The 24,986-nt window shown below is 46.3% G+C and overlaps 1 protein-coding gene across 17 annotated transcripts; it reads right to left on the bottom strand.

Moving 5' to 3' along the window:
- Nucleotides 1-1,898: 1,898 nt before the first annotated feature.
- LOC117648234 lies at nucleotides 1,899-23,686 on the bottom strand. 17 transcript variants are annotated; one of them, XM_034390618.1, is made up of 8 exons: nucleotides 23,590-23,686; nucleotides 21,471-21,553; nucleotides 20,083-20,247; nucleotides 17,621-17,797; nucleotides 8,550-8,787; nucleotides 3,183-3,340; nucleotides 2,693-2,947; nucleotides 1,899-2,188 (listed from the first exon to the last, which is right to left on the bottom strand). In XM_034390618.1, coding segments are annotated over exons 1-5 (600 nt in total). In that variant the 5' UTR covers nucleotides 23,591-23,686; the 3' UTR covers nucleotides 1,899-2,188; nucleotides 2,693-2,947; nucleotides 3,183-3,340; nucleotides 8,550-8,613. The 17 variants fall into 17 exon arrangements, with proteins under 17 accessions (XP_034246509.1, XP_034246516.1, XP_034246508.1 ...); XM_034390625.1 differs by lacking the exons at nucleotides 8,550-8,787; nucleotides 17,621-17,797; nucleotides 20,083-20,247; nucleotides 21,471-21,553; nucleotides 23,590-23,686 and adding exons at nucleotides 5,472-5,621; nucleotides 6,244-6,349; nucleotides 6,700-6,732; XM_034390617.1 differs by lacking the exons at nucleotides 8,550-8,787; nucleotides 17,621-17,797; nucleotides 20,083-20,247; nucleotides 21,471-21,553; nucleotides 23,590-23,686 and adding exons at nucleotides 6,127-6,349; nucleotides 6,700-6,773.
- Nucleotides 23,687-24,986: the final 1,300 nt, after the last annotated feature.

The raw sequence follows: 24,986 nt of genomic DNA on the forward strand, positions 1-24,986 counted from the left end.
AGACTTGCGGTTTTTTCCATTCGATTCCAAATTTTATGGGAAAATTGGGAAAAATCCCAAAAGTTGAAAATTCCTCACCGTTTCCGAGAAAACCTACTTTATCTACAAAAAAGGGGAACAAATTTCTCACCGTTTCCGAGCAAACCTACTCAATCTTCAAAAAAGAGGACCGACCGACTAAAAATTTTTAATCGCCCCATCGGTAGGTCTGGTCGAAACATTTTCGAATCTGTGCCGCAATCCGGTCTCCGTCACTGGCAACATCCTCAAAAAACGATTAAATAGGCCTAAATTCAACAAAATCCACTCAATCTTCAAAAAAGGGGACCGACCGACTAAAAATTTTTATTCGCCCCATCGGTAGGTCTGGTCGAAACATTTTCGAATCTGTGCCGCAATCCGGTCTCCGTCACTGGCAACATCCTCAAAAAACGATTAAATAGGCCTAAATTCAACAAAATCCACTCAATCTTCAAAAAAGGGGACCGACCGACTAAAAAATTTTATTCGCCCCATCGGTAGGTCTGGTCGAGACATTTCCGAATCTGTGCCGCAATCCGGTCTCCGTCACTGGCAACATCCTCAAAAAACGATTAAATAGGCCTAAATTCAACAAAATCCACTCAATCTTCAAAAAAGGGGACCGACCGACTAAAAATTTTTATTCGCCCCATCGGTGGGTCTGGTCGAGACATTTCCGAATCTGTGCCGCAATCCGGTCTCCGTCATTGGCAACATCCTCAAAAAACGATGAAATAGGCCTAAATTCAACAAAATCCACTCAATCTTCAAAAAAGGGGACCGACCGACTAAAAATTTTTATTCGCCCCATCGGTAGGTCTGGTCGAGACATTTCCGAAACTGTGCCGCAATCAGGTTCCTGTCACCGGCAACATCCTCAAAAACGATAAAATAGGCCTAAAATCAACAAAACCCACTCAATCTTCAAAAAAGGGGACCGACCGACTAAAAATTTTTATTCGCCCCATCGGTAGGTCTGGTCGAGACATTTCCGAAACTGTGCCGCAATCGGGTCTTCGTCACTGGCAACATCCTCAAAAAAACGATTAAATAGGCCTAAATTCAACAAAATCCACTCAATCTTCAAAAAAGGGGACCGACCGACTAAAAATTTTTATTCGCCCCATCGGTAGGTCTGGTCGAGACGTTTCCGAAACTGTGCCGCAATCGGGTCCCCGTCACCGGCAACATCCTCAAAATCAATCATCAATTGTCATCAAGAACCTATAAAGCCCCAAAATCCGACTGACTGACTCCCTCACTCATCAATCAAGAACCTATATAGCCCCAATCCGACTGACTGACTCACTGACTCACTCACTCGCTCATAGAAATGTTTGGGGTTAAGGAGTGGTCGTAGAGACCTAAGGTTTTTTTCCTTTCACCTCTATCCTTGTCAAAGCAGTCTTCAATATTTTCCGGACCTTGTATGCACCCATTGACTACCACAGTAGCCAATGCAATACAAGCTATGTATTTGGTCAGTAAAAGTAGCCTTATTATATGGTCAAAAGCGGTTAAATAGAGCTTTCAAAGAAGCAGGACATTTACTTCCTTAGAAAATTTGCCTTTGGTCACCACGAACTTACTAAATACTCCGGCACGCGCTCCACACATGCGGGGGTCTGGGGGCGGAGCCCCCAGCGAGCAGCGCGAGTAAGTATGTTATAGACCCTCTTGCTTCAGTGTCAGGTTTGCGTGATAAGAAAAATTTGCAACATAACTGAAACTTTGCTCAACTGAAAATACGTTGTCATTGCTTTTGACAGTTTCCTGGTAAAAGGCTCTTTGTTCGTATTTAGAGGGCTTGCCTGTTTGGGGTCGTGTCAATCTGTCTGAATTTTCTCCAAAGAGAAAGAAAAAAGTGGCCACAAATCTTAACTTTTACTTTGTCCTGTTTTATTAGAAGCATCACACAACAATCATAAAATAAATAAAGACTGCATTTTAAATCAGAAGTTTAAGAAGGTAAAACGGAATGACATTCTTAACCGGAGACATTGATGGGTGTTTCCTGATCAGTAAAGCACATAGGAAGCCAGTACGCTCCCGCCACGCAGCCCGCGCCGAAGCCCACCGCTCCCATCCAACCGCGAACTGGTAGAGGGACTCCCAGCATCGCTGTACTCTGCATGCAACGGAAACAGGGCGGCGTCCCACAGGCTCCCTGGAAAAGCCCCAAAAAAAACTATTTAAACGCGCTTGGCGTAGCACAGTGAGCCAGAAGACCGGTGGAGGCGGTCAAAATCCCGGACGCATTCTAAGCCCTTGAATCTCGGACCGAAGGAGTGACCCCACCAATGGATTCCTCATTCAGAGAGCAATCCAATGGTGGGGTCTAAGCAATGCGGAGATTACTACTGTTGGAAGGAGAACCACAAAAAGTTAAGTTAGAGAGAAAACTACTCAATGAATAATTGTCGCAGACATTACGAAATCTTTTTTACTTTACAATACTTGTCCTTGACCAACAACAGTTAGTGATGGTCAACGACTTGTTATTGGAGGTAGACTGTTAATATGTTATTACAAGTTTGTCGTTGTGGAACTATCCCTTAGATACAATACAAGAGTGGTTTACCAAACTGTTCGTTCCAAGACAAATCTTGTCGCTTAAAAATGGTTTGCAATAAGTTGCCGCTAAGTTGCGACAAAGTTTAAATCAATGTACCTGAAAGCACGCTGCAATGCTGCCTGCCGCGACGCCGATGACACCGAAGCCCACCGCGGCCAGCATGCAAGGCACCGTAAGGAAGAGTGCGAAGAACCCCGCGATGCCAGCGACGATGATGTAGCCCACGCACGGCAGCGTCCAGGCACGCACCGCGCTGGTGCAGACTTTGCTGCCGTCTGGCTTGGAGTCCACGCGGTCGCACGCGGTCACGTTCCCAGACTGAGGTGTAGTCGCATTCCCGAGCACTGGTGCCTGAAATGGCATGGAACAAACAAAGGTCAAGGTGATTCCATAACATTGAACTTATTTGTACAATTTTGTAACGGGTCAAACACATTTTCAAACATGCAGCATGAAACAAACAAGGTTAAGGCAATTCCATCACACTGAACTTATTTGTCAGTCTCAGTACTGAGTCTAAGTACAAGAACTTAGCCAGCCATTCTGTCTCACTTAGATTGGAGTGTCACTGGAACAGTTCATTTACCTGCGATGAGTCGTCGGGAGCAAGGGTGGTGGAGGCCGCGGCCGCGCTAAGGCCCACGGGTAACACTGCGACGCCGACGAGGACGAGGCAGCATGCTGCGAGGAGAGGACAGGCCCGTGGTGACATCCTGCCGGAAGTAACGTACACGACAGACGATCCTGAAAGTGAGAAACACACGCTTATTAGAAGGCATCGACAAAGGAATCAATCACTCTCAGCCGTTTACTGACTATTTCTCATTAGCAGACGTATTTCTGTAAGCAACCATAATACTTAGTATTAAGTTCTTAAATACTTAAAAATTTCTTTGTAATTTACTAAGAAAACGGTAATATCAGTACAGTAATTAGCAATTGCTAAGTAATACTGACTAAAAATACTAAGTATTATGGTTGCTTACAGAAATGCGTAAGCCAATGAGAAAAAGTCAGTAAAAGGCTGAGAGTGAATACATCCACTCTAGATGTCTGCAGGCTCGTCTGCAATGCAGTGCGGAAGCCGTTCGCAAGCGCAACACTGGTAAAACTTAAGCGAAACTCTGTGCTTGAGTCAAGCATAAAGTTACACTTCAAGACGTTACGCTTAAAATGAAGCATAGGCTAGAAATCCACGCATTTATATAGAAGCGTGAACTGATAACGCTTGAAAACAGAGGTTAATACAAAACTTTAGTTCTGCCCGTAAAAATACTAAAAAATATTCCTGTTAAGAAGGAATGTTGCTTCACATTAAGCTTGCGCCGAATTCACTGTAGTATCATAGCTCAATTTTCATTGTAAGACATTTTGAAAGTCGGTTTACGAACCGACACACATGAGAAGGAGATGCACATCAGGGATCCTTGACTTAACTTAACATTTAACTAACACTGCTTTCATAACGTAACATAAGACAACGTTCGCTAAAGGTTAAGGGTACGGACTTAAAAAAGTACTAGCAAAAGTATATCCATCCACACCAATTTGAGACATAAAAAATAAAAAATTAACCTACCCTAATGAAAAGATGTTAGAAGTTAACGGTATTAACTTTAACTCTTATGATAACGTTATGATGCCCTTAAGAGGTAAGTTAAGGATCCCTGATGCACGTGAGCAATTACACAGGAACGAGGAGCACCCACTTTTCCTCACGAATTTGACCGCAATATCACGTAGCGAAACAAAAAGGATGACGGGCGACGACGACTTGCGGTTCGGCTGCGATGTGCACTGCTCTAGAGACACGCTCAAACTGTCGCGAAGTGTCCAGAAATCCCGAGTGGCCGAGGGATTAAGCCGCTTCTTCCCGGCCCCTCGCCCTGCGCAGGTAGATTCGGTCTGCCGGCCGCGCAGTGGAGATTTTCCGGAAACACCGGCTCGGCTTGCTTCACCTGGCTCGGCTGGCCGCCACCGGAGCGGCTCGGCTCGGGCTTCGGTCCACAGCACAGTGGGCCAGAGAACTGGTCGAGGGGGCAACCACTCGCGAAATCTAGGAAATCCTGTGTACACTTGATTGGCCGAAATCTTGAGCGAAATCGGCAGAAATCTCCTGAATTCCCTTCGAAATCTGGTGAAATCTCACGAAAGCCCTTCAAAATCAGGTGGAAATCCCGCGAAATCAGGCATAGTACTTTTGACGCGATATCATACGAAATCTCGACGAAATTCCTACCCTTATAGAATCTTGTGTACAAAAAATTTCGAGTGGTTGCCCCCTCGGAACTGGTGGAGAACTCAAAGAACTACATACCTTACAAAAATATGATTGAAGTAGTACTAAATGCGTTTTGCTTTTGAGTGCCGTTGCGCACGCTTTACTTCAGGTCAAGCGAACGCGAGGGGGAATACCCCGACAGGCAGTCATCAGGCAGAGGTGGGGAGAAGAACAGCTGTTACGATAAGACGCGGGACAGGAGACCGGTGGAGGCGGCCAAAATTCTATACATGTTTTGAACTCTAGAGTTGCTAAATGTGACTCGAACCGAGCATGTGACCCCATTAATGGATTCCTCGTCCGGAGAGCAATCCATTGGTGGGGTCACACGTTCGGTCCAAGTCCCACTTGGCGACTCTGGAGCTCAAAACGCGACTAGAATTTTGGCCGCCTCCACTGGCCTTCTAGCTGTGATACTGAGACGCGTTCTGCACGTCCACATAATTTAACAGGACTTTGACACACTACGAATAGGCTACTGTATAAATGTGATGCCACGCGCAGTATGTTGACTTCCGGTCGGCAACGAAATACTAGAATGTCCATCTGTCCCTGCCAGATTTGTTTACCAGCGACGTACTTAAATTTACTTACTCTCGCCACTGACTCCCAGTTCCCACGGAGTAGAACAAGTTTCCTTCTGATTCCGCGAAAAGTGGCGTGGAACTTGAAATGCGCGCGAGAACGACACACTCTCAGGACTTCCAGCAGGGCATCGAATTCATCGAATGAAAGAGAAGCAGCCTAACGAACCAGAAACAGACCCCTTGTGTCGATACTCGGTGTTCACTTGGATATCTCAGGGAAGGTCTGAATCGGAAGCCAGGAGCCGTGATGCTGACTCGAAGCTCTTGTACAACGAGCTTATTTCAGAGGCGTAATGGCGTATCGTCCCTACTGCGGAATAATTGGGTTGATTTCATCCAGTGTCAATACATGCTAACACACTCAAGGAGGCGCATCAACAAGCATCAGCATCAACTAGTGAGTTTCCGGTACAGACAGCAGCTCTTGGCTTCTGGTTCCGGCCTCCTCTGGAATACAACTACGAACTGTTGGAAAAAATTAAACTACTATAAGTTTTGTGAAAACCCCCGTTTGAACTTCAAAATAAGGCTGGGATCTGATTTCGGACCGGCACTCCCGGTGCTACTAAACACTCCGTCGAATGTCCATGAATGAACTCACGCGAATGGTCCCAGGGTACTCAACTGAACCTTGAAATGGTAGAAGAACTACTGAAACAAGCCTTGACAATAGCTTCGGCGCGTGCGCATGCACTCAAGACAAGATGTTTGTAGGTGTACGCAAGACCTTGTTCCGTTTTCAGGTTCAGTGGAGTACAGTAATACAATCGTTGACTCACGTTCAGGTGGCGCAATGCGATCGCCTTGGTGGCTTAGCGTGGGCTGCTATCCCGGTCTGTGGTATAGTGGCAGAAAGCTTGAAGTCGTGGCGCGTAGTGGCGCGAACTGAGAACATGCACACTGCATGCATGCGTTTCGCAGGAGGAGAGTGGGAGGGGAGGGGGATAGAGAGAGAGGAGAGTGGCGGGCGGCGCACAGTGGGCCAGAAGCCGGTGGAGGTGGCCAAAACTCTGGACTCGTTTTAAGCTATATAGTCGCTATAAATGGGACTCGAACCGAACGTGTGACCCCACCAATGGATTCCTCGTTCGGAGAGCAATCCATTGATGGGGTCACACGTTCGGTTCGAGTGCCAGTTAGCGACTCTGGCGCTCAAAACGCGTCCAGAGTTTTGACCGCCTCCACTGGCCCACTGTGCGGCGGCGCGTAAAGGCCAAGTTCGTTGGGCTGTCTACCCTCCGGGCGGCAGCCTGCGCAACACTGGGCCGGTAGAGGGGGGAAGGCGGTCAATACTCAAGGCGCGTTTTGAGCTCCAGAGTCGCTAAGCGGTAACTCCTTCTCAAGTCATCCGAGACCACGAAACCGATGTCTCGGACTTTGACGAAACTTGGTGGGTTTGCTCCGTGTAAAGAAAAGAGCTTGAAACTTAATTTTCAACTGTTTTGGTCGCCCAAAAACGCTTCACACGCATAGTTTGTTAAAAATATTGAAACCTTCACTATAAATTTATTTGTGGCTTGTCGACCTACCCGGTGGATTTCCTTACCTTTTCATCGTACTGAATAAAAGCCTTCGAGAGCCACTTCGCAAAAGTCACTTGTTTTGGGGGTATTGATCAAAATGTTCGTAATTTGCGTCAAAACCTGAGTCATGGGCTTTTAAGTCTCGGCTGACTTGGGAAAGAATAGACCATTCTAGTCGTGGCCAAGTGAAGAACAGGAAGAATCACGAAAGACTCACTTAGGACATGGAGAGTACACATGATCACTGAAAATATGATCCATGAGGCGGATAGCCTCATGGGGGGGGATAACTCATCATTTTTCAGAAGAAACAAAAAACTGTTTGCAGGGTAAACCTAATCCAATCAGATGAATGATGTAATTGCATTGTTGTTAAGAAAGCCTAAGACCTAACCCTGAAAATTTTCAAAAGTGTAGCATCCCTCTGTAGACGGTTTCTGTGATTTACATCTTTATGGTGGACGGTGGGCTTTGTTTCATGTTTTTGTGTGGTGTTAAAGTATATCTTGTCTTTTTGCTCAAGGTATTCCTTTGAATATGTGATGCCAGTGTAAAAATGCCCCATTTTTTGATAATTCCTCTTCAACTTGGGTCTGTCACTCCGATTTTGTAGTTGTGTAAAAAGTGCTGTCAATACAAGCATCACTTTCTGGGTTTTATTTATCTCGTAAAAGTGGTGTTATAAGATTTCTGTGGCCCAGGACAAAATCGCAGGCAAGTCACCAAGAGCAAAGACACTGCTTTCCATTCGCCCATGGATCTTCACAAAGATCATCTATTTTGGCTGCCTCTTTTCTTATCTGTCGAAGACTATAATTTGTGGGAATTTCATCGAAGTTCCGAGCCTCCAGATCAGCGGTACCTTTCAACGACAGAAACAAAGCCAGAGCTGTAACATTTTGCATAAAATGGGAAGGGAGAGAGGAATTAAAAACATTTTGAAAGAATCTCTTTATTGTGCGTGGCGTTTGCACGAAATTAACTATACGCGTGATTCCGTGATGTGCACAAATTCATGCGCTACAACGCACACGTTCGTGCTCTAACGCAGAAATTCGTACATTTTAAAACGCATGATAATTTTATGCATAGCTCATACAGATATTGAGGGTGTGAGAACATCCAACGCGACGCCAGTGCCGCCAATAGATTTCGAGTGAAAGAGACTTTGTTCTCTGGGGGGGAGGGGGGTGGGCACAGCTTTTTACCAATTTCAGGAATTTCGTGACGGTTTCAACGCGCCTCGCTTTCGATCGCGCGCTGAAGAGACAGAACCGAGAACCAGTCTCAAAGAACTCGGACGGGCAAAGGGTGCGAGCGAGGGGGTAACCACTTCAAGAAATCGTGTACAGAGTACTCGGTATTACGCTGTATTACAGGGATATTACACGTGTATTACGGCACTAAAATGTCAAAATTTAGCACATTTGGTCCATAAATGGTATTACAATTACGTGTATTACGCGTATACACGGTTTTTGTGTACAGGGTATTACGCGAGTGTTTACCCCCTGGGGTGCGAGCGACCCCGATCGGACCAACGCTAACCACTCTACACTCACCGAAAGAACAGAGGAGGATGAAAACTGGAGCGCTGGTGTCCTTAAACTTAGTTCATTTAGTTGCTTAGCCCTGTGAACTTGGAGGGACTTTGGGTTCAACTCGCAAAACTATACGGATGCACATAAAACATTGTTCCTTGAGGAAGGCTCTGAGGTTCACACGCCATTTCCCGTAGAACAACGCTGGGATGAGCGCGGACGAGCGTGGCGTCGTCAGGTTGTAAACGCTGTACGTGTCCTGGAAAAGAACAACAACCTGCACTGCAAGAGTAACACGAAAAGGAGCGATACAAATCGGCAACTTTAGCCCGTCCCCTTACTGGTAAAACTAAGGCTGGAACGCCCTGTTTCAAGCGTAGAATTTGTACGCTTGAAGCCAAGCGTACTAAAGCCAGGTCAGAAATTCTTACGCCCTGCTTCATGCAAAGATTCTTGGGGGTCCAAGTCTTAAAGGCCTTTAGGACTCCGCAACACTCCAGAAGTGTTTATACTTGGCACAGTTCCGGCATTCACTCTTGAGACACTTACCTTGTAGTGTTATCCATTAATTGTTCCTGCTGGTTTGGTCTAAATGTTCATGATTTGTTTCTTACAGTCTCAGACTGCTGGCGCTGGTTTTCATGTTTCCTGATGACATGTTGAAAGCCTAGCCCCACACACAGACTACATAACCACTGTACTGATGGGACAGTTCGATGCTTTCAAGTTTGTGTGACTGTAAGCATAAAGATTTTTTGGGGCGACACACTGGGCACAACTTCAAAATGCTTGACATGGTGCAAATGATGAAACTGATCCATTTGAAATAAAGTTTGTCAACACCTATGAATCGCCATTATGATTATTCACCCTCAGTCTCGAGTGCAAATAAGATACTTGTTGCATTTCACACCCCAGTTCCGCTCGAAGTGTGAAAAACAACAAGGAACTTATTTGCACTCGAGACTAAGGGTGAATAGTCATAATGGCGGTTCAGGTGTGCTGACAAACTTTATTTCAAACGGATCAGTTTCATCATTTTGATATTGTGCCCAGTGTGTCGCCCGAAAAATTCTTCATGCTCACAGTCACAACATACTCACAAACTTGAAAGCAGAGTAAAATCGAACTGTCCCATCATAGCAAGTGGTTATGTAGTCTGTGTGTGGGCTAGGCTTTCAACATGTCATCAGGAAACATGAAAACCAGCGCCAGCAGTCTGAGACTGTAAGAAACAAATCATAAACTTTCAGACCAAACCAGCAGGAACAATTAATTAATGGATAACACTACAAGGTAAGCGTCTCAAGAGTGAATGCCGGGACTGCGCCAAGTATAAACACTTCTGGAGTGTTGCGGAGTCCTAGAGGCCTTTAGGACTTGGGCCCCCAAGAATCTTTACATACATTTTGTAATTTTCTTTGAAAGTTCATTTATTGTATGAAGTATTATCATTACATTGAGCTGGTTTTGCTGTGCTTGTAAAATTGAGCATGGGTTTTCATTACGCTTGAAATTGAGCGTACTGACTTTACGCTTGAATTCAAGCGTAGGAGTACGCTTCAAGACTTAACGCTTGAGGACGGGCGAAATACTACGCTTCAGTTTTACCAGTGCTCCGTACAACAAGGTAGGTTTACGCCAGACCGCGTCTTGTCGTAACAGGCTTCGCGACGTCTCGCTGCCTGTTCCTCCAATCCGCGCCTGGCGAACCTACCTTGGCCAGCGGCGCTAGCCTGCCTTCGGCAGACCATGGCTTGCCCATCGTCGGTTACTTCTAACTTGTCGCATGCTGCCCTTCATTCCAGATAGAGTTGCTTCATCTACAGATGACACGATCTTGACCCTTGTTACTTTTTAACTTGGCGAGGCTAGGGGGCCCCGCCCCCCAGACCCCCTTTCTTCAAGGCAGAAGGCATTTGCCTGCAGAAAACTCGATTTTTCGCCGTTTTTTAGGTGTTTTTCGGCTATAAAAACTGAACCAGTTGAGCTAGGAGAGTGAAATTCAGTGGCGAAGCGGAAAAGGGGGATAAGTCGACTTATCCCGAAATGGGGTTTTCACGACCATCCGAAAGAGCGTGATCCTGCGCATCGTTTGCAATAGTCTGTTTGATTCTAGTGATTATAGTTTGGGCTCACAAGCCAATTGAAAAAGGGGATAAGTGGAGTTATCTTGTAGAGCAATAACGCACTTGGGAGGTATGTCGACTTAACAGCATGGATTGAGAGGCCCTGTAGTTAAGTCGACTTATCTCGTTTTTCCGCACTGACTGCATGGAGACAAGTCGACTTAACTCCTTTGGACGACATAAAAAGCGGCAAAGGGGGATAAGTCGAGTGACACAACCTCAGGAAAGTAAAAAAAGCACGTCCCTGTACCAAATTTGATACTTTTACTAAGCTTTTTAGATTCCTACGTCATGCAAATCATTATAGAACGGTTTATTTTGTCAAAATGTTGACGTTTTTGTAGATATAGCAAGATTCTGACTTATCTCGTTTGGACGCGGCTGTCCAAACGAGACAAGTCTACTTGTCTCATTGCACATTTACACCCTCCACGAGTTAAATCGACTTATCTCTCAGTACCTGAGAGCACTTGGCGCTATGTTTACTTATCCTCTGCATACTTAAGCGCTGTGCGGGTTAAGTCAATTTAACTCTTTCGAGCTAAACTCCCTAGAACAATGTCGACTTGTTATCTATCGTTGGCACAGACGCAGAGAGAGACGTCGTTCTCCGATTCTGGCTCTAAATCCAAGGGACCGGCTTCGTTTCCCCGGCAGAAACATTTTTTTTCTTTCGTTGTAAACATTCATCTGTGGCCTTGCAAACTTTATTCCGTGCGACAATGAGGCGTACCGAACGATTTGGTGACGATTGCTAATGACAATTGCCGAAGCAAGCTGGTCGGTGGCTAAACCGTTCCCGCGGTACGATTCGGGTTCGGTCGATGCAAGACTCATGCTCATACCAACAAATTCATTCCTAGGAAGAAGAAAGGAAAGTAGTTTTGATTCTTGAAAATGGCCGATCAGGTATCTTGTAGAACGAAAACGGAGGTTTAGAGTTTGAAAGTAGCGTAAAGAGGACGCGTTGGTTCTTAATGGCGGTTCGGTGGTTTCAACCGACTCGGCTAGCTGTGTCTCTGCCCCTGCTCATAGAGCTCATTTAGAAAATTACATTTTGTTTGTCAGCAAATTATGTGGCTTCTGCAGTCCCTACCGAGCCCCGTGTTAGGGGCGTTCTACTTTACCCACACAGTAAAAACGGAACCTGATTTTCCCAGGAACTCTCTGGAAATCGCTTATGTCTTCACCATAGGCTTCCTGGGAAAACCAGGTTCCGTTGTTACCGTGCAGCAGCCAGGCGCGGACGGAACGCGACACCAAGTGCAGAATAAGCAGATGTCGAGGGCCGAGTGCGGGCGCTGGCCAATAAAAGGGTCTGTCAGTGGTTTGGTCAGGACTTTCTGTATACCACAATTTCGTTCAGTTCACGGTCACAATCTGCGGTCATCGCTGGATTCAAAATGGGTTGTACACGTCGCGTCATTTCTAGTGAATTCTGAACCCACGACACATTAAACACTTAAACTCTGCTGAATTTTACACAAATAGTGTCACAATTTCCCAATTCTGCGTTAAAGACAGCACTGTCAGAAATTTCCGATAAAAAATGGAAAAATCATGTAGTTTTTCCTAAACTTCAGCAAAGAGATCTCCGTAAAGGAAAACTCTGGGCTTTCTCCGAAGAGTTTCGTAATTTGGAACCAGAATGCCTGCTTCTCTGTCAGGAGATCACGAAAAAAAGTTTGCAACCAATTAAAAAATGAGGGAAAGGTGAATCTCTATTTTGTTCAGCTCAGTTTTCATGAGGGATACCTGGATCTCGAGGACCCAAAGGAGCTCGAAAGAGATTGTCCCTTCTTGCCATTTCAGACCAAAGAATGCTTCGGCGAAGCCCTCTTTCAAATATCTGAGAAAAGACGTGCATTTTAATTCCCATCAGGAACGAAGTAATGCTCCGAAGAACATTTGTTCAAGCCCTGAAAAAATCTCTCCGAAAAAAAGGTTGATAATAAATGGAGTCTCCATGAACGTGATTGTAGAGTTTTTCTCCATAAAATTTCGGAGCTAATTTCTAACAGTGTAGAAATGTGCGGTCAAATCTTCACCGCTGTTGCAGTACTTTTAGGACTCCGCAGGTTGAGCCTCACCACGGATTTTTGGCCGGGGGAAATAAGGGACCGGTCCCCAGTGGCCGCGTCCCCCTCGCCACTCCACCCGCCGCGCTTCGCCCGGCCGTCCTGTCGGCGCTCTCGGTGCATGTCCGCGTGACACTGGTGTGTCGGGCTGTCCTCCGATTCATTCTGCCCAGCTCAGCGTTTCGCGCCCCGAGGCCTGCTTGCCGGCTGGCTTGGGCTGCTGGCCGTGAGTAGCCGAGGCACGCGGCGCGTGCCGCAGAGTTGGTGCCGCTGACCGCGCGCATCGCGGAGAGGAGGCTAAAGTGAGCCTTGCCGAGCGCGCTGGAAGGAGCGCGCCGCCTCGGGAGGCGATGTAGACCGATACGTTAATTTTCTTTTCTCGCAAACGCCTTGACCAAAAATTCTGAAACTTTGCACGTGCCTTCCTAAAGAGTCATCCTCGCCTACGGTCGGGTCAGATTTTCTCCGGAAAATTTGATGCGTTTAATTTCTAGCTTTGAAATTTTGAATGAAGTTGAGCCGCATTCAGAGCGGTGCGCAAGGTATGGAAATTTGGCGACCGCCGCCCTTTAGGTAATCTTGTTCTGTAACGCGTCTCCAATTTTCACGTCGATGCCTGTAACGATGCGCCGTAATTTTACCGAACCGTGAACCTCAACATCCAGAGGTCTCCCCGCCTGCTGGCCTGGCCGGGGGAATAAGGGATCGGCCCCGCGGTGCTCCCGTCCCCCGCGCCACTCCACCTCCACGCTCCGCCCGGCCTGGCCGTCCTGACGGCGCTCTCGGTGCGTGTCTGCGTGTCGCCAGTGTCAAACTGTCTTCCGATTCATACCGCACCGCTCAGCATTTCGCGTCCCGTCCCCTGGCCAGGGCTGCGGCTGGACGAAGGCGCGAGGCGTATGCCGGAGGGAAAACCAGGTGCATCGCAGTGTCAGACTTGATGATGCACTTTGCTCGGGGTTCCCACCAGTGGCGGTCGTCAACGGAATTAACAAAACTTAATAAATGTAATAAGCGTTCACATCAGGTGTACAAATTCTTTGAAGTTATTACCAGGGCCAAAGAAAGGACCTAATCATGCACGTTTGTTCTACCTGCTTGTCGCGCCTGTTTCTCTCCTTTTGTCTCCTCTCCGTCTCCGTTCTTCCTGCCCTGCCTCCGTGCCTGTTCCTCTTTACTCCCTCTTCAGGGCCTGCGCGGCAACCCTTTGAGTTTCGCGTGTCGCGATACGGCAGTCACAACGCTCAGTCAGGGGACGCGTCATCAAGCACGCGGTGGAAAACGCGCCACGGCTGTGGCTTCCGCGCCCGCCAGGTTTTTACGTCTTAGTTTGAAAAAAATAAAAATATAAATTTTTAACGCGGTGACTGCCCGAGGCAAATAGAGGTAGGCGCTTGAACAAAATTTCTCTGTTGAGCTGTAATCAACTGTATTGAACATTAATAACTTGACTAGAAGCCACCTTGTTACCACCTAAATAAAATTATCGTTTTGGTCTTCCATTCGGTACGCGCTTCCACCATACGCGCGGCCGGCAGCCGTGGCCCCGCAGGCCCGGCAAGCTGGTCTCGAGACGCGAAATGCTGAGCGGTGCGGTATGAATCGGAAGACAGTTTGACACACTGGCGACACGCAGACACGCACCGAGAGCGCCGTCAGGACGGCCAGGCGAAGCGCGGCGGGTGGAGTGGCGAGGGGGACGCGGCCACTGGGGACCGGTCCCTTATTTCCCCCCGGGCCCGGCCAGCAGGCGGGGAGACCTCTGCCTTCAGCAGGCGGTCCTCGCCGAAATCAACAACATTCGATGGCAATGAAATTTGTTCAAATTGGTGTAACAGTCTATTTTTTACAAAGTTTAAACTAACACAAAGGGCAAAGTAAAACCCAAAACTATCATAAATTAAATAAAAAATAATTACATGGCTCCAGACCCATACCAGATAGACGACCTAGAGACTCTCGACCCTGTCTCCCCGCCTGCTGGCCTGTCGGACAAACTGGTGACACTCAGACACGCACCGAGCAGGCCGGCCGGGCGGGAGAGCGCGGCGCGCGGCGGGCTTATCTCGCAGTGTCAAATTACGGCGCACGGCTGCTACCGCGACAGAACGCTGCGCCGAGTCCCCCCGCCCCAGTACCGGCAACAACTGTTTAAAGAGTACTATATTTATATTTTTAAATGTGATTGGCCATCTGCGCAGCCTTGTGGTGTAAGAAGGAAATTGATACTAAACACAAGGCTTGCGTGCCCCAGAAAATACACATACTTCAAAGTCAGTTGATTGAATGCATATGTCTGCAGGTTACACTGTCATCCCAGTAGTAAGTTTACTTGCCACGGATTTGGCAAGCCGTTTTGAGTGCAAAAAATTGGCAAACTTGGCCCGGAAATACTCCCCAGCCCGGAATTACTCCTCAGCTTGCCAAAATTTGGCAAGCTTATGACGAGTGCCGACCAAAGCTTGCCAAATTTTGGCATTCAAAACGGCTTGCCAAATTTGTGGCCAAACTTACCACTGGCTTTGCAGTGTCTTTGCAATATCTAAATATAAGGCATGTTCAATAATGCATTATGTTAGACAATTTAATTTTAAAAAATGTGTCACGTTAAGCTTGTTTTTTCCTTCTTTTTGGCAGGTGAACTGTCACTCTTTCGCATTGCAGTACTTAGAAATTTTTAAAGAAACACACGGTAATCTTTGACTAAAATTGAGGAGCATTGTTTTCCTCTAACGAATTGCTTCTAGTTCCTCGTACCCAAAACACACGCGACTTATCTCCTAATCTTTCAAACAATTTTATTTGCTAAAGGGGACAAATCGACATAACCCCAACGGGGAAAAACACCCGAGAGATAAGTCAACTTAGCTCATAGAGTGCATGAGTGTACAAGGGACAAGTCGACATGTCCCTAAAAACCTTAAGCTTCAGAGAGTTAAGTCGACTTAACTCTTTCAGCGCGTGAATGCGCAGAGGATAAGTCGACATAGCTCCAAGTGCTCTCAGGTCCGGAAAGATAAGTCGAAATAACTCGTTGGGTGCGTGAGTGGGCAGTGGGACAAGTCGACTTGTCTCGTTTTGACCGGCGCGACCAAACGAGATAAGTCAGAGTCTTGACATATCTACAAAACCATTAACGCTTTGTTGAAATGACTTTTTCTACGTTGATCAGCATTGCAAAGCGAACAAGATGGCGCACCCGAAGTATAGAATATTATACGGGAACATGTTTTTCGCCTCTCCTGAAAAATCGTGTTTTTCGACTTATCCCCTTTTTCCGCTTCGCCACTGAATTTCGCGTGTGCCGAGCCACGGACATACCCCAAAAGTGTGCAAAATCTCAGCCAGATCGGCCGAGCCGTTCAGGAGGAGTACCGTCAACGGGGGTAACTTGGGACACTTTTTCACGTTTTTTGAACGCCAGAGGCAAGATTCTCAACCCAGACCATTGGATCCTAACTATGTTAAAGTTTGACCCTTTCCCCTGGTCTGGTCCATTTGCCTCGATTACATCGTTTCCAAGCGGTCTCGAAAGAGTGTCCCAAGTTACCCCATGACCGGGGGTAACTTGGGACAGTAGGAAATTAGCTACGTTCCCATGCATCTATTGATGTTAATGGACGTTAAAAATTTAAGTCACAACATATAGATCAAGAATTCAGGCCTAGGAACTCTTGTAGGACCGATATTGGACTGTATCTAGGGCTCTACGTGGAACTCTTTTTTTCTACTGGTATTTTCCAGGCATTTTCTGAAAATTTCAAAATATGGATTACCAGAAGACAAAACTGAAGAGCAAGGCATCTCTTTCCATCATGAGCGTGAAATACGAAGTTTCAGTTATGTCAGGAACCGTGTCAGTCAACTCCTAGGAGGCTAGGACTGCTGGAAACATGAGGAAAAGACTGTCCCAAGTTACCCCGTAAAATTTCGATTTTTGAGAAAATGAAGTCTGGACCGAAGATGGGAAAACTATAATCAACGCCCTTTTGTGAACGTTATTGTCTGCGTATGATCTAACAACCCAGAGAGACTAATCGGCCAAATCTGCATTTCACTCCTTGCACTAGGGCCAACTTGTCAATGTTTGACATATTTTGTCATTAACCCTACTACGGAGTTTCCCGTTTCTCAAATACTAATTTTGATGTTATGCCCCTTTTCTACCTTTCCGCGCGTGCCCTGAGGCCTCCGAAACAAAACCCTGCCGCGGGTTTGACGCTAGGAACCCCCGTCGCTGAATGGCAGCACCAACAAGCTGTACAGGGCAGACTGTCCCAAGTTACCCCCGGTGTCCTAAGTTACCCCCGTTGACGGTAGTGCTGACAGACAGACACACAGACAGACAGACAAAACTTTTCAACCCCACCTGAGTAATGGGCTGCGCTATCGCTCAGCCAATGAGAAATGTGCGAATTTCGCCTATGTTTAATCCTAACGGGGTTTAAACCTGAGTCTGGGGTCAAAATAGATGTCCTTTTCGTCATCACAGCCCTTGAAAACATGATATAGACAATGCTCAAACGTGAATGAAAAACATGGTCGGAATATAACCTACTAGGATTTGAACTCAGGTCCAAACTTCTCCGATTCGATTGCAACTAGCACCGGTGAATCATTGTCTCCATAAAGTCGAGGAGGGTTTCAGCAAAGAATGCAGCTAGAAGGGCATATAGGGGTACTGTTGGAATCGGGTTGACGAGACAAAGCCAACGATGCTAGTTTCGAGCAAATCGGGAAAGTCTGGAATCGGGTTCGAATTCCGGTGGAGTCTATTACGATAATCATTCAAGTTTTGCATTGTTAAAAATGTTATTGAGGATGCTGAAGACGAAAATAACAGAAATTTGTCTACTGTAGATTAAGCAGGATTTGTTTTGCTCACCGGTGGTGCGGGACAGTCCCTGATGAGACCTCTGGACCCATAGACGTGGGTGCGAAGGTGCTGCCACACGGTTGGAAGATAGGCGCTCATAGACGAGCAGAGACGACTGAACTTCATTACCACGGCGTTCTCCTTCCAGCCCCCGCGAGAACTCCACGCATCGAACACGACGGCGCTCTGGGTTAAAAGTCGGTAAGAGGACACTACACTGTAAAAATTATGTTGTGAATTTACGACGGATTATTTTACGAAGGTTTTTGGGAATGTCCAAAAGTGCACTGTAAATGTTTCTTTCCTCCAGGAAGTTTTGTAAATCAACGGAAGTTCGTCGTTAATTTACGAAGGTTCTTAGTAAATTTACGAAGAAAAATCGTAAATGTACAAAGTCTGTTGTAAATTTACGAAGCCCTTGGTAAATTTACGACGGGCTTCGTAAATCTACGGCGGACCTTCGTAAATAAACGAAGGATCTGTTGGCAATTTTTTTGCCGAAGGATCCGTCGTTAATTCCAGACGTATTATTACGAAGATTCTCTGTAAATTCCCTGTAAATTTACGAAGGATCTTTGTAGATGTACGAAGGTGCTTCGTAAATTTCCATTGTGATTGTAAAATCGACAGAGATCGTTCATAAAAGTAACGAAGGTTTTTGTAAATATACGAAGACTTTCGTAAATAAACGAAGGAACCGTTGGCAATTTTTTTGCCGAAGGATCCGTCGTTTTTTTCCGGACATTAATTTTTACAGTGTAAATTACTATGTAGGTTTTGTTTTTCTGCGCGCCAATGCACGAAATTAAACATGCACTTCATAACGTACAAATTTGTGCGCGACAATGCACGTGCAGGAAATCATGCATTGTCGCGCACAAATTCGTGCGTAACGAAGTGCATGTTTGATTTCGTGCATTCGCACGCAGAAAAACCTACATAGTAATTTAGTGTGAGAGGGTGTGGCGCAAGCAACTGAACCAAGAAATTCCAGCTTCTTCCTAGGGCCAACGAGTTAGAGGGAGCTGAAATTTCATGCTCTTTCCATCTGAGCGATTCTCACGTTTCGGGGTAGTTTCGTTTCTTCTGACTCCTGTGCCCAAACGAGCGCAGATATCGACATGGGGTTTGTTTGTGATGTTAGGGAGGGCCATTGCCCACTAAAAGCACACCTTTCGAAAAGTTCACGTTCGTTGGATTGGTCTACGTAGCGTCTGGAATACCCTAAATGTAACTTCCGTGATTGTCCAAAGAGAACATACTCGAACTTTCCGCCCCCAGTGTGGCGGTGTGGTTCGAAAATGCTGCCAACTGTCGGTGGGGATTCGAAGCTTGGCATGTCTCGAGCTAATTTCAACCGAAGACCAATACGCCAGACTTCTTTCAAAGGTACTTATGCTGCAACGAAAAATGTCCACCGTATATTCAATTTCACTACACAAATTTCGAAAAGACAGCTCTGGACTTCTCCCCAAGCCAAACTTTTAACTTTCCATGACACAAGCCATCAAAGTGGAGTACCTGGGACATAATTGCATGGGTCGCGGAAATCTAAGATGCTGTTCACGGTCTCAAAGCGGGCTAGAGCATTATAAAATGGCGTGTACCAACAATTACCTGTAACTTCCGTGGCACCCTTTACCCAATATTGCAGCAGCACTAGGTGAAAAAATTTTCCGCTTAAATGTCGGGCTTAGAGTATCATTTGACCCTGGAACGATTTTTAAGCCACAGCAGGCCCGAGTCAGCCGTTAAAGCCGATTTTCACACTTTGTAACTTCCGTGATAACGTAATTTCCGTGATCAAAACACCCACTAAAACGTATGGGAATACCTTATGGCTCATGTTTTTAGGAAGGTAGTACAAGGTCTTTACTATAAATACCATTGCCATAACTCTAGTATCATCCAGGACCCCAATAATCAGAAAAACTTAATTAGATATTTCTCACTTTCGGCAAATCAGAGACGCCAAAACTACCCCGTGAGAATAGCTCACCTGTGCACAGCGTTTTACCAACAACGGGCCAGTTTGCAATACCTCGAAGAAGTCCGAAACCTTCGCGGTTGCGGGGAGCATGGGAGGCGTAAGATGTCAGGCCTACCTTTTTGAAAAAACATAACCAATTTATGAAATAACTTCTTTTCTTTCATAATGAACATAAAGAAATCAGGGGGGAGGTCCGGGAGGGTTTAGGTCAGGTACTGACTAAATGGAAATTCATTCGTAACTATGACGAAAAACTCATCATTTAATTGTTTGGAAAATGACGAATATTCTCATATCTGCACGAGCAATTGGAAATTTTACGACCATTGCCTTATCAGTGGTTCAAGTTTCATTTGGCGACTCTAAAGCTCGAAACGCGTCGAGAATTTTGGCCGCCGCCACTGGTTTTCTGTCCCACTGTGCGATGGCGCGAGCACGGGTTGGCTCCACGATCAGCAGGGTATAACGAAATCGCACTCACGTTTACGTTGTCATCGAAAGTCAAACTTGTGGTGAAGTTTCCGTTGAAATATTTCTCATGGGGGTCATGACCATATCTGCTGGAGCTTACAGTCACAGGAAATGGGCGATCAAGTAGCTTGGGTGGGCATGTTTCCATGTGTTCTACGACGATCTCGTACGGTCCCTGCACACGCGCGGAGGTTTGAAAAGCTTTGATTTCTTAAAGATATTGCGACTAACGCACCCTTGTTCAGATCTCCACCGGCCTGCATCATTGAAAGAAATGCGTATGTGACAAGTTTGAGAGAAGCAAAAATAAACAGATTTCGTGAAATGCTCCAATTTTGGAATGATGCTTTGATTTCAGACAATACGCTGAGAAAACAAACGTGGCCAATTCCGCACGAGGTGGTGTGGTCAAATTTTGTTAAGATTTGACCACGTTTCGTGATGCGGTCATCTCAATTCGGAGCGCAAACGTGGTCGAGCTTATCGAGGGCCTATCCTTTAACATGGCGCAAACGTGGCGGATTCCGCGTTTGGTGATGCGGCGACGAGACTGACCTCGGCCGCGTCACCAAACGTGGTCAAAGTCTCTGTCCGCACCACACGTGCGGAATTGGCCGCGTTTGTTTTCTCAGTGTATGCAGAACGCTGAGAAAGCGAACAAAATCGGTCCAACGTGAGATATTTCAAATTCGAAACGGCAATGAAAAGCTTGGATTCAAGTGCTGAGGTAGAATGGGTACCTGTCCTACACCCAGAACCAATGTGTGTATACAGGTTTTGTGTGCAAGTGTTGGGCTTTGTTATGACAAACTAAACTATATTGTTATTCGTAAGCCCAAAAAGAGTTTGTAAGGTTATGAGCACTGAGAATGAATGGGTCACCACCATCACCCTTTAAATGGGTGATGCAACTTCGTTGCCCAATTTTGGGTGACGAAAAATTCATCACCCGAAATTTGGTAACAGGCATTTGGTCGCCCAAATTTGGGTAACGCCGTCGACGATGCCATAAGGTCCCCGATGACGTCCTTCCGGGGCCACCACGATGACCGGAGGCCTCAACGCCACATTGGATCATCGTGGTGGCCCCGGAAGTACGTCATCGGGGACCTCACGGCGACGGCGTCGTCGACGGCGTTACCCAAATTTGGGCGACGATTTTATGACTGCCCAAAATTTGGTCACCGCTGGCTCGTCACCCAAATTTGGGCGACGATGCGTGCGTCACCCAATAAAAGGGCGATGGTGGTGACTCTTTCATTCTCAGTGAGAGTGCGAACAAGAGGCTGATGAGGTGTTTGAAATTTCCTATCAGATGGCGGTGAGGCTGAGGATTTGATGGTAATTCACAATAAAAATCCTTAACAATGCACCACGATATTTTCAACGTTTTCATACCGCCACTTTCTGCCCATCAGAGAAGCCAAGAAGAACTGCCGCGAGAAGGCTAACTCCAGTTGGAATCCTCTTCCTGATCTCCACTGTGTGCAAGAGATCAAGCCATTTAGGTTAGTGTATACCGGAAACATTTGAGCCAAAAATGAACAACAAAGTGGACTATGCGCTCGGTAAAAGGATAAGAGCACGACGGAGCACGATATGCTAGACCAGTGGTTCTCAACCTTGGGGTCGCGAAAACATTTTAATGGGTCGCGGCGAGGTGGCTGGGGACGCCTGGGGTCGCGGCGGTGTCCCGGCTGGCCTACAGGCCGAGCACTGCCGAGAACACAAATTCGCGGAAACTGAATAAAGAGTTGTGTTTTGGACCGATTTTAAGGGGGGACCCTGGTGAAAAAATCGCCAAAATTCCAAAAACTAGTATTTTCAAAGTTCATAGATAAAAATGTGCATAGAAGGTTTCAAATCCAACAGGTTGAACACCTTTAAGCTAAGTGGGTAGTTTCTTTATCATTTGGAAGGAAATAACATTGAGATCAGTTGTCGTTGGCTTCCACGCTCAACTTCACAGCTTTGCTCAGTCGACAAAAAATTTTGTCGTAGAAAGACTTCCTGCGTTCCTGGTTGACACCTACATGAGTCGTCTTGCATGGACTCTATTCATTGACGACTTGTCGACAAATTTTAGTGACGGAATCTTGATATCAGCCCTACTCGAGGGGCAAACAACTTCGTCAAAATTTGTACACCGTTATTTCAAATTCACGTTATTTCACGTTATTTCATTGTTATTCCAACGTTATTTCAAGAGTATTTCAACGTTATTTCGCGTTATTTCGTGTTATTTCACGTTATTTCGCGCTATTTCACCGTTATTTCACGCTATTCCACGCTTATTTTGGCGTTATTTCAACGTTATTTCACCGTTATTTCACGTTATTTCACGGAAAATGTACACCTAAATTCGAGTTGTTTGCCCCTTGGCCCTACTTTTTTTAAAACACACCTAGAAGTTTGAAAAAAGGGAAAAAATCACTTTTTTTTAAATGTTGAAATTTGAAAACTCATATCTCAGGACAGAAGTTGAATTTGAAAATTCCGTCACTAAAATCTCTTCTATACATCTTCAGGATAACCCAAAATTTTTTTCAAGACTTTCGGTCCCAATGAAAGACGCAGGAAGACTTTTCCCCAACGCTCCAAAAAACTCTAAAAAGCCACTTTTCTCAGAGACCGTTCAACATTTTGGATTGAATTTTGTTTTGGGAACTCACCATAATGAACCTATAAGCAAAGTTTCAACTTTCTGGGATTATTTTGAAGCCTACTTGAAAGTTTCACCAGGGTCCCCCCTTAAGCAGTCACTGTGTCTGATCCAAGGCGGGCTTTCGTACTTTCTTAACTGGCATTTACTCTTTGGACCTTCCTTTAGCATGCCTTCGTTACGGAGTGCGATTATCCGCCTTAGTTTGGGAGCAGTATTGTCTCAAAGTTAATCAAAATGGTAAAAAATGCCTATGAAAAATCGTGTTTTGGGCCAACTTTAAGCAGCCACTGCGTCTGATCCAAGGCGGGCCTTCGTACTTTCTCGACAGGTAATTGGTCTTTGGACCTTCCTCTAGCATGCCTTCGTTACGGAGTACGATTAGCCCCCTTAGTTTGGGTGCGGTATTGTCTCAAAGTTGATCAAACCCGACTTTAAAGGCATTTTTGACCGTTTTGATCAACTTTGAGACAATACTGCTCCCAAACTAAGGCATATAATCGCACTCCGTAACAAAGGCATGCTAGAGGAGGGGTCCCGTGGGGTTGCGAAATTTTTCCTGCGGGTCGCGGAAATAACTTATCGAGTGGCATATATGCAAAGAATCCTCAATGCGTGCGAAGGTGACTTGGAAATTCTGAAAAATGCCACAAAGAATGTTAGAAGTTGATACCAAAAGCTTCAAGCTGTCTCCTACACAATTGCTCCTACACGCATTCTTTCGGCAATACTTTTACATCGACGGGAATGCCAAAAGACGAATGCAACTAGTCGCGACTCCGACCTGGGCATCGCGCCATTCTGATACAAAGTGCAGGGTTAGGATTACTGACAGTCGAATAATAAGGATCTTACTTTTCCACAGTTAGTGCCAGTTGAAACGTGCATCAGCAAAGTGGATGAAAATATTCGCTTGAAACGCTGTGAGAAGACGGGTGTTGTGGTTTCGGACCCATACACGAAACAGGATGCCCCCAATGCGCAATGGAGATAGGCATCCGGGTTCGTGACTGAACTGTTGAGGATGGATCAGTTCGGCCTGCAACAATCACGTTGCTGGGGCATAAGGCATGATGACGTAGCACCCCAGACAAAAAGATTTCGCGCCCGTTACGGGCACAGCCTGAGCAAATCTGGGCACAGCACGGGCGTGTACGGGCTCAGCACGAACACAGGCACAGCACGGGCGCAGTACGGGCGCATCGAGGGGGTAAACACTTCAAGAAATCGTGTACAGACTACTCGGTATTACGCTGTATTACGGGGGCATTACACGTGTATTACGTCCTTAAAATGCAAAAATTTGGCACATTTGACCCAGAAATGGTATTACGACCACGTGTATTACGCGTAATACACGGTTTTTGTGTACAGGGTATTACGCGAGTGGTTACCCCCTCGGGGCGCATCACCCGAAGGCGGGTCGCGGCTGGAACTCGCATGCGGGCAAATGCGGGCAAGTGCGGGCAGACGCGGGCAGGCACGGGCACACGGGCAGATGCGGCTGCATCCGGAGCGCCTTGAGGTTTGTGCCCATAAGACCCATTCATTCGTGGACGAGCTCGGAAAAGCAAAACACGAGTAATCGAAGCCTGGAGCAGTATGCTGCACGCCTGGAAGCTGTACCATCTCACGCCGGGTGAGCATGGAGGTAGTTTGGGTTGCGTAAGCTACAGGGTGATAGACGAGCCGTACACTACAAACCTAACTGTCTAATAAGTACACACTTACAAATGCATGCCTGCAAGTACACACTTGCAAACGCATGCTTGGCCAAGTACACACTTACAAATGCATGCTTGCAAGTACACACTTACAAACGCATGCTTGACGCATGGAGTTATACGGCGTCAAGCATGCGTTTGTAAGTGTGTACTTGCAAGCATGCATTTGTAAGTGTGTACTTGGCCAAGCATGCGTTTGCAAGTGTGTACTTGCAAGCATGCATTTGTAAGTGTGTACTTAGTAGACAGTTAGGTTTGCAGTGTATTACCCCGTAGCATGGGCAACCCAAACTACCTCCATGCTCACCCGGCATGAGATAGTACCTAGCTTCCAGGCATGCATCACTGCTCCACACACTAAATGTCATGGGACTTTCTTTGTCCCACGGTTTATGCAATTTTAAGCACATCCGACGCTGGTACAATTTTGTTCCCGTCTGGTGAAACATTTTGTCCGGCGCCAGCTGCAACTTGTACTTTTACCAGACAATTTGTCCCGCCTGGCGGACACAAAATTGCATCACCACC

This window comes from Thrips palmi, unplaced genomic scaffold (assembly GCF_012932325.1).
Source record: "Thrips palmi isolate BJ-2018 unplaced genomic scaffold, TpBJ-2018v1 HiC_scaffold_3, whole genome shotgun sequence".
Classification (NCBI taxonomy): domain Eukaryota; kingdom Metazoa; phylum Arthropoda; class Insecta; order Thysanoptera; family Thripidae; genus Thrips; species Thrips palmi.

Excerpts from the sequence above, each read along its gene's own strand:
- LOC117648234 (XM_034390615.1), bottom strand. The coding sequence starts at position 5,423 with ATGGACATTCTAGTATTTCGTTGCCGACCGGAAGTCAACATACTGCGC. Across the intron at positions 2,948-3,182 it reads CTCCCGACGACTCATCGCAG|GCACCAGTGCTCGGGAATGC; the intron begins GTAAATGAACTG and ends ATGCCATTTCAG. Across the intron at positions 2,189-2,692 it reads GCATTGCAGCGTGCTTTCAG|GGAGCCTGTGGGACGCCGCC; the intron begins GTACATTGATTT and ends GGGCTTTTCCAG.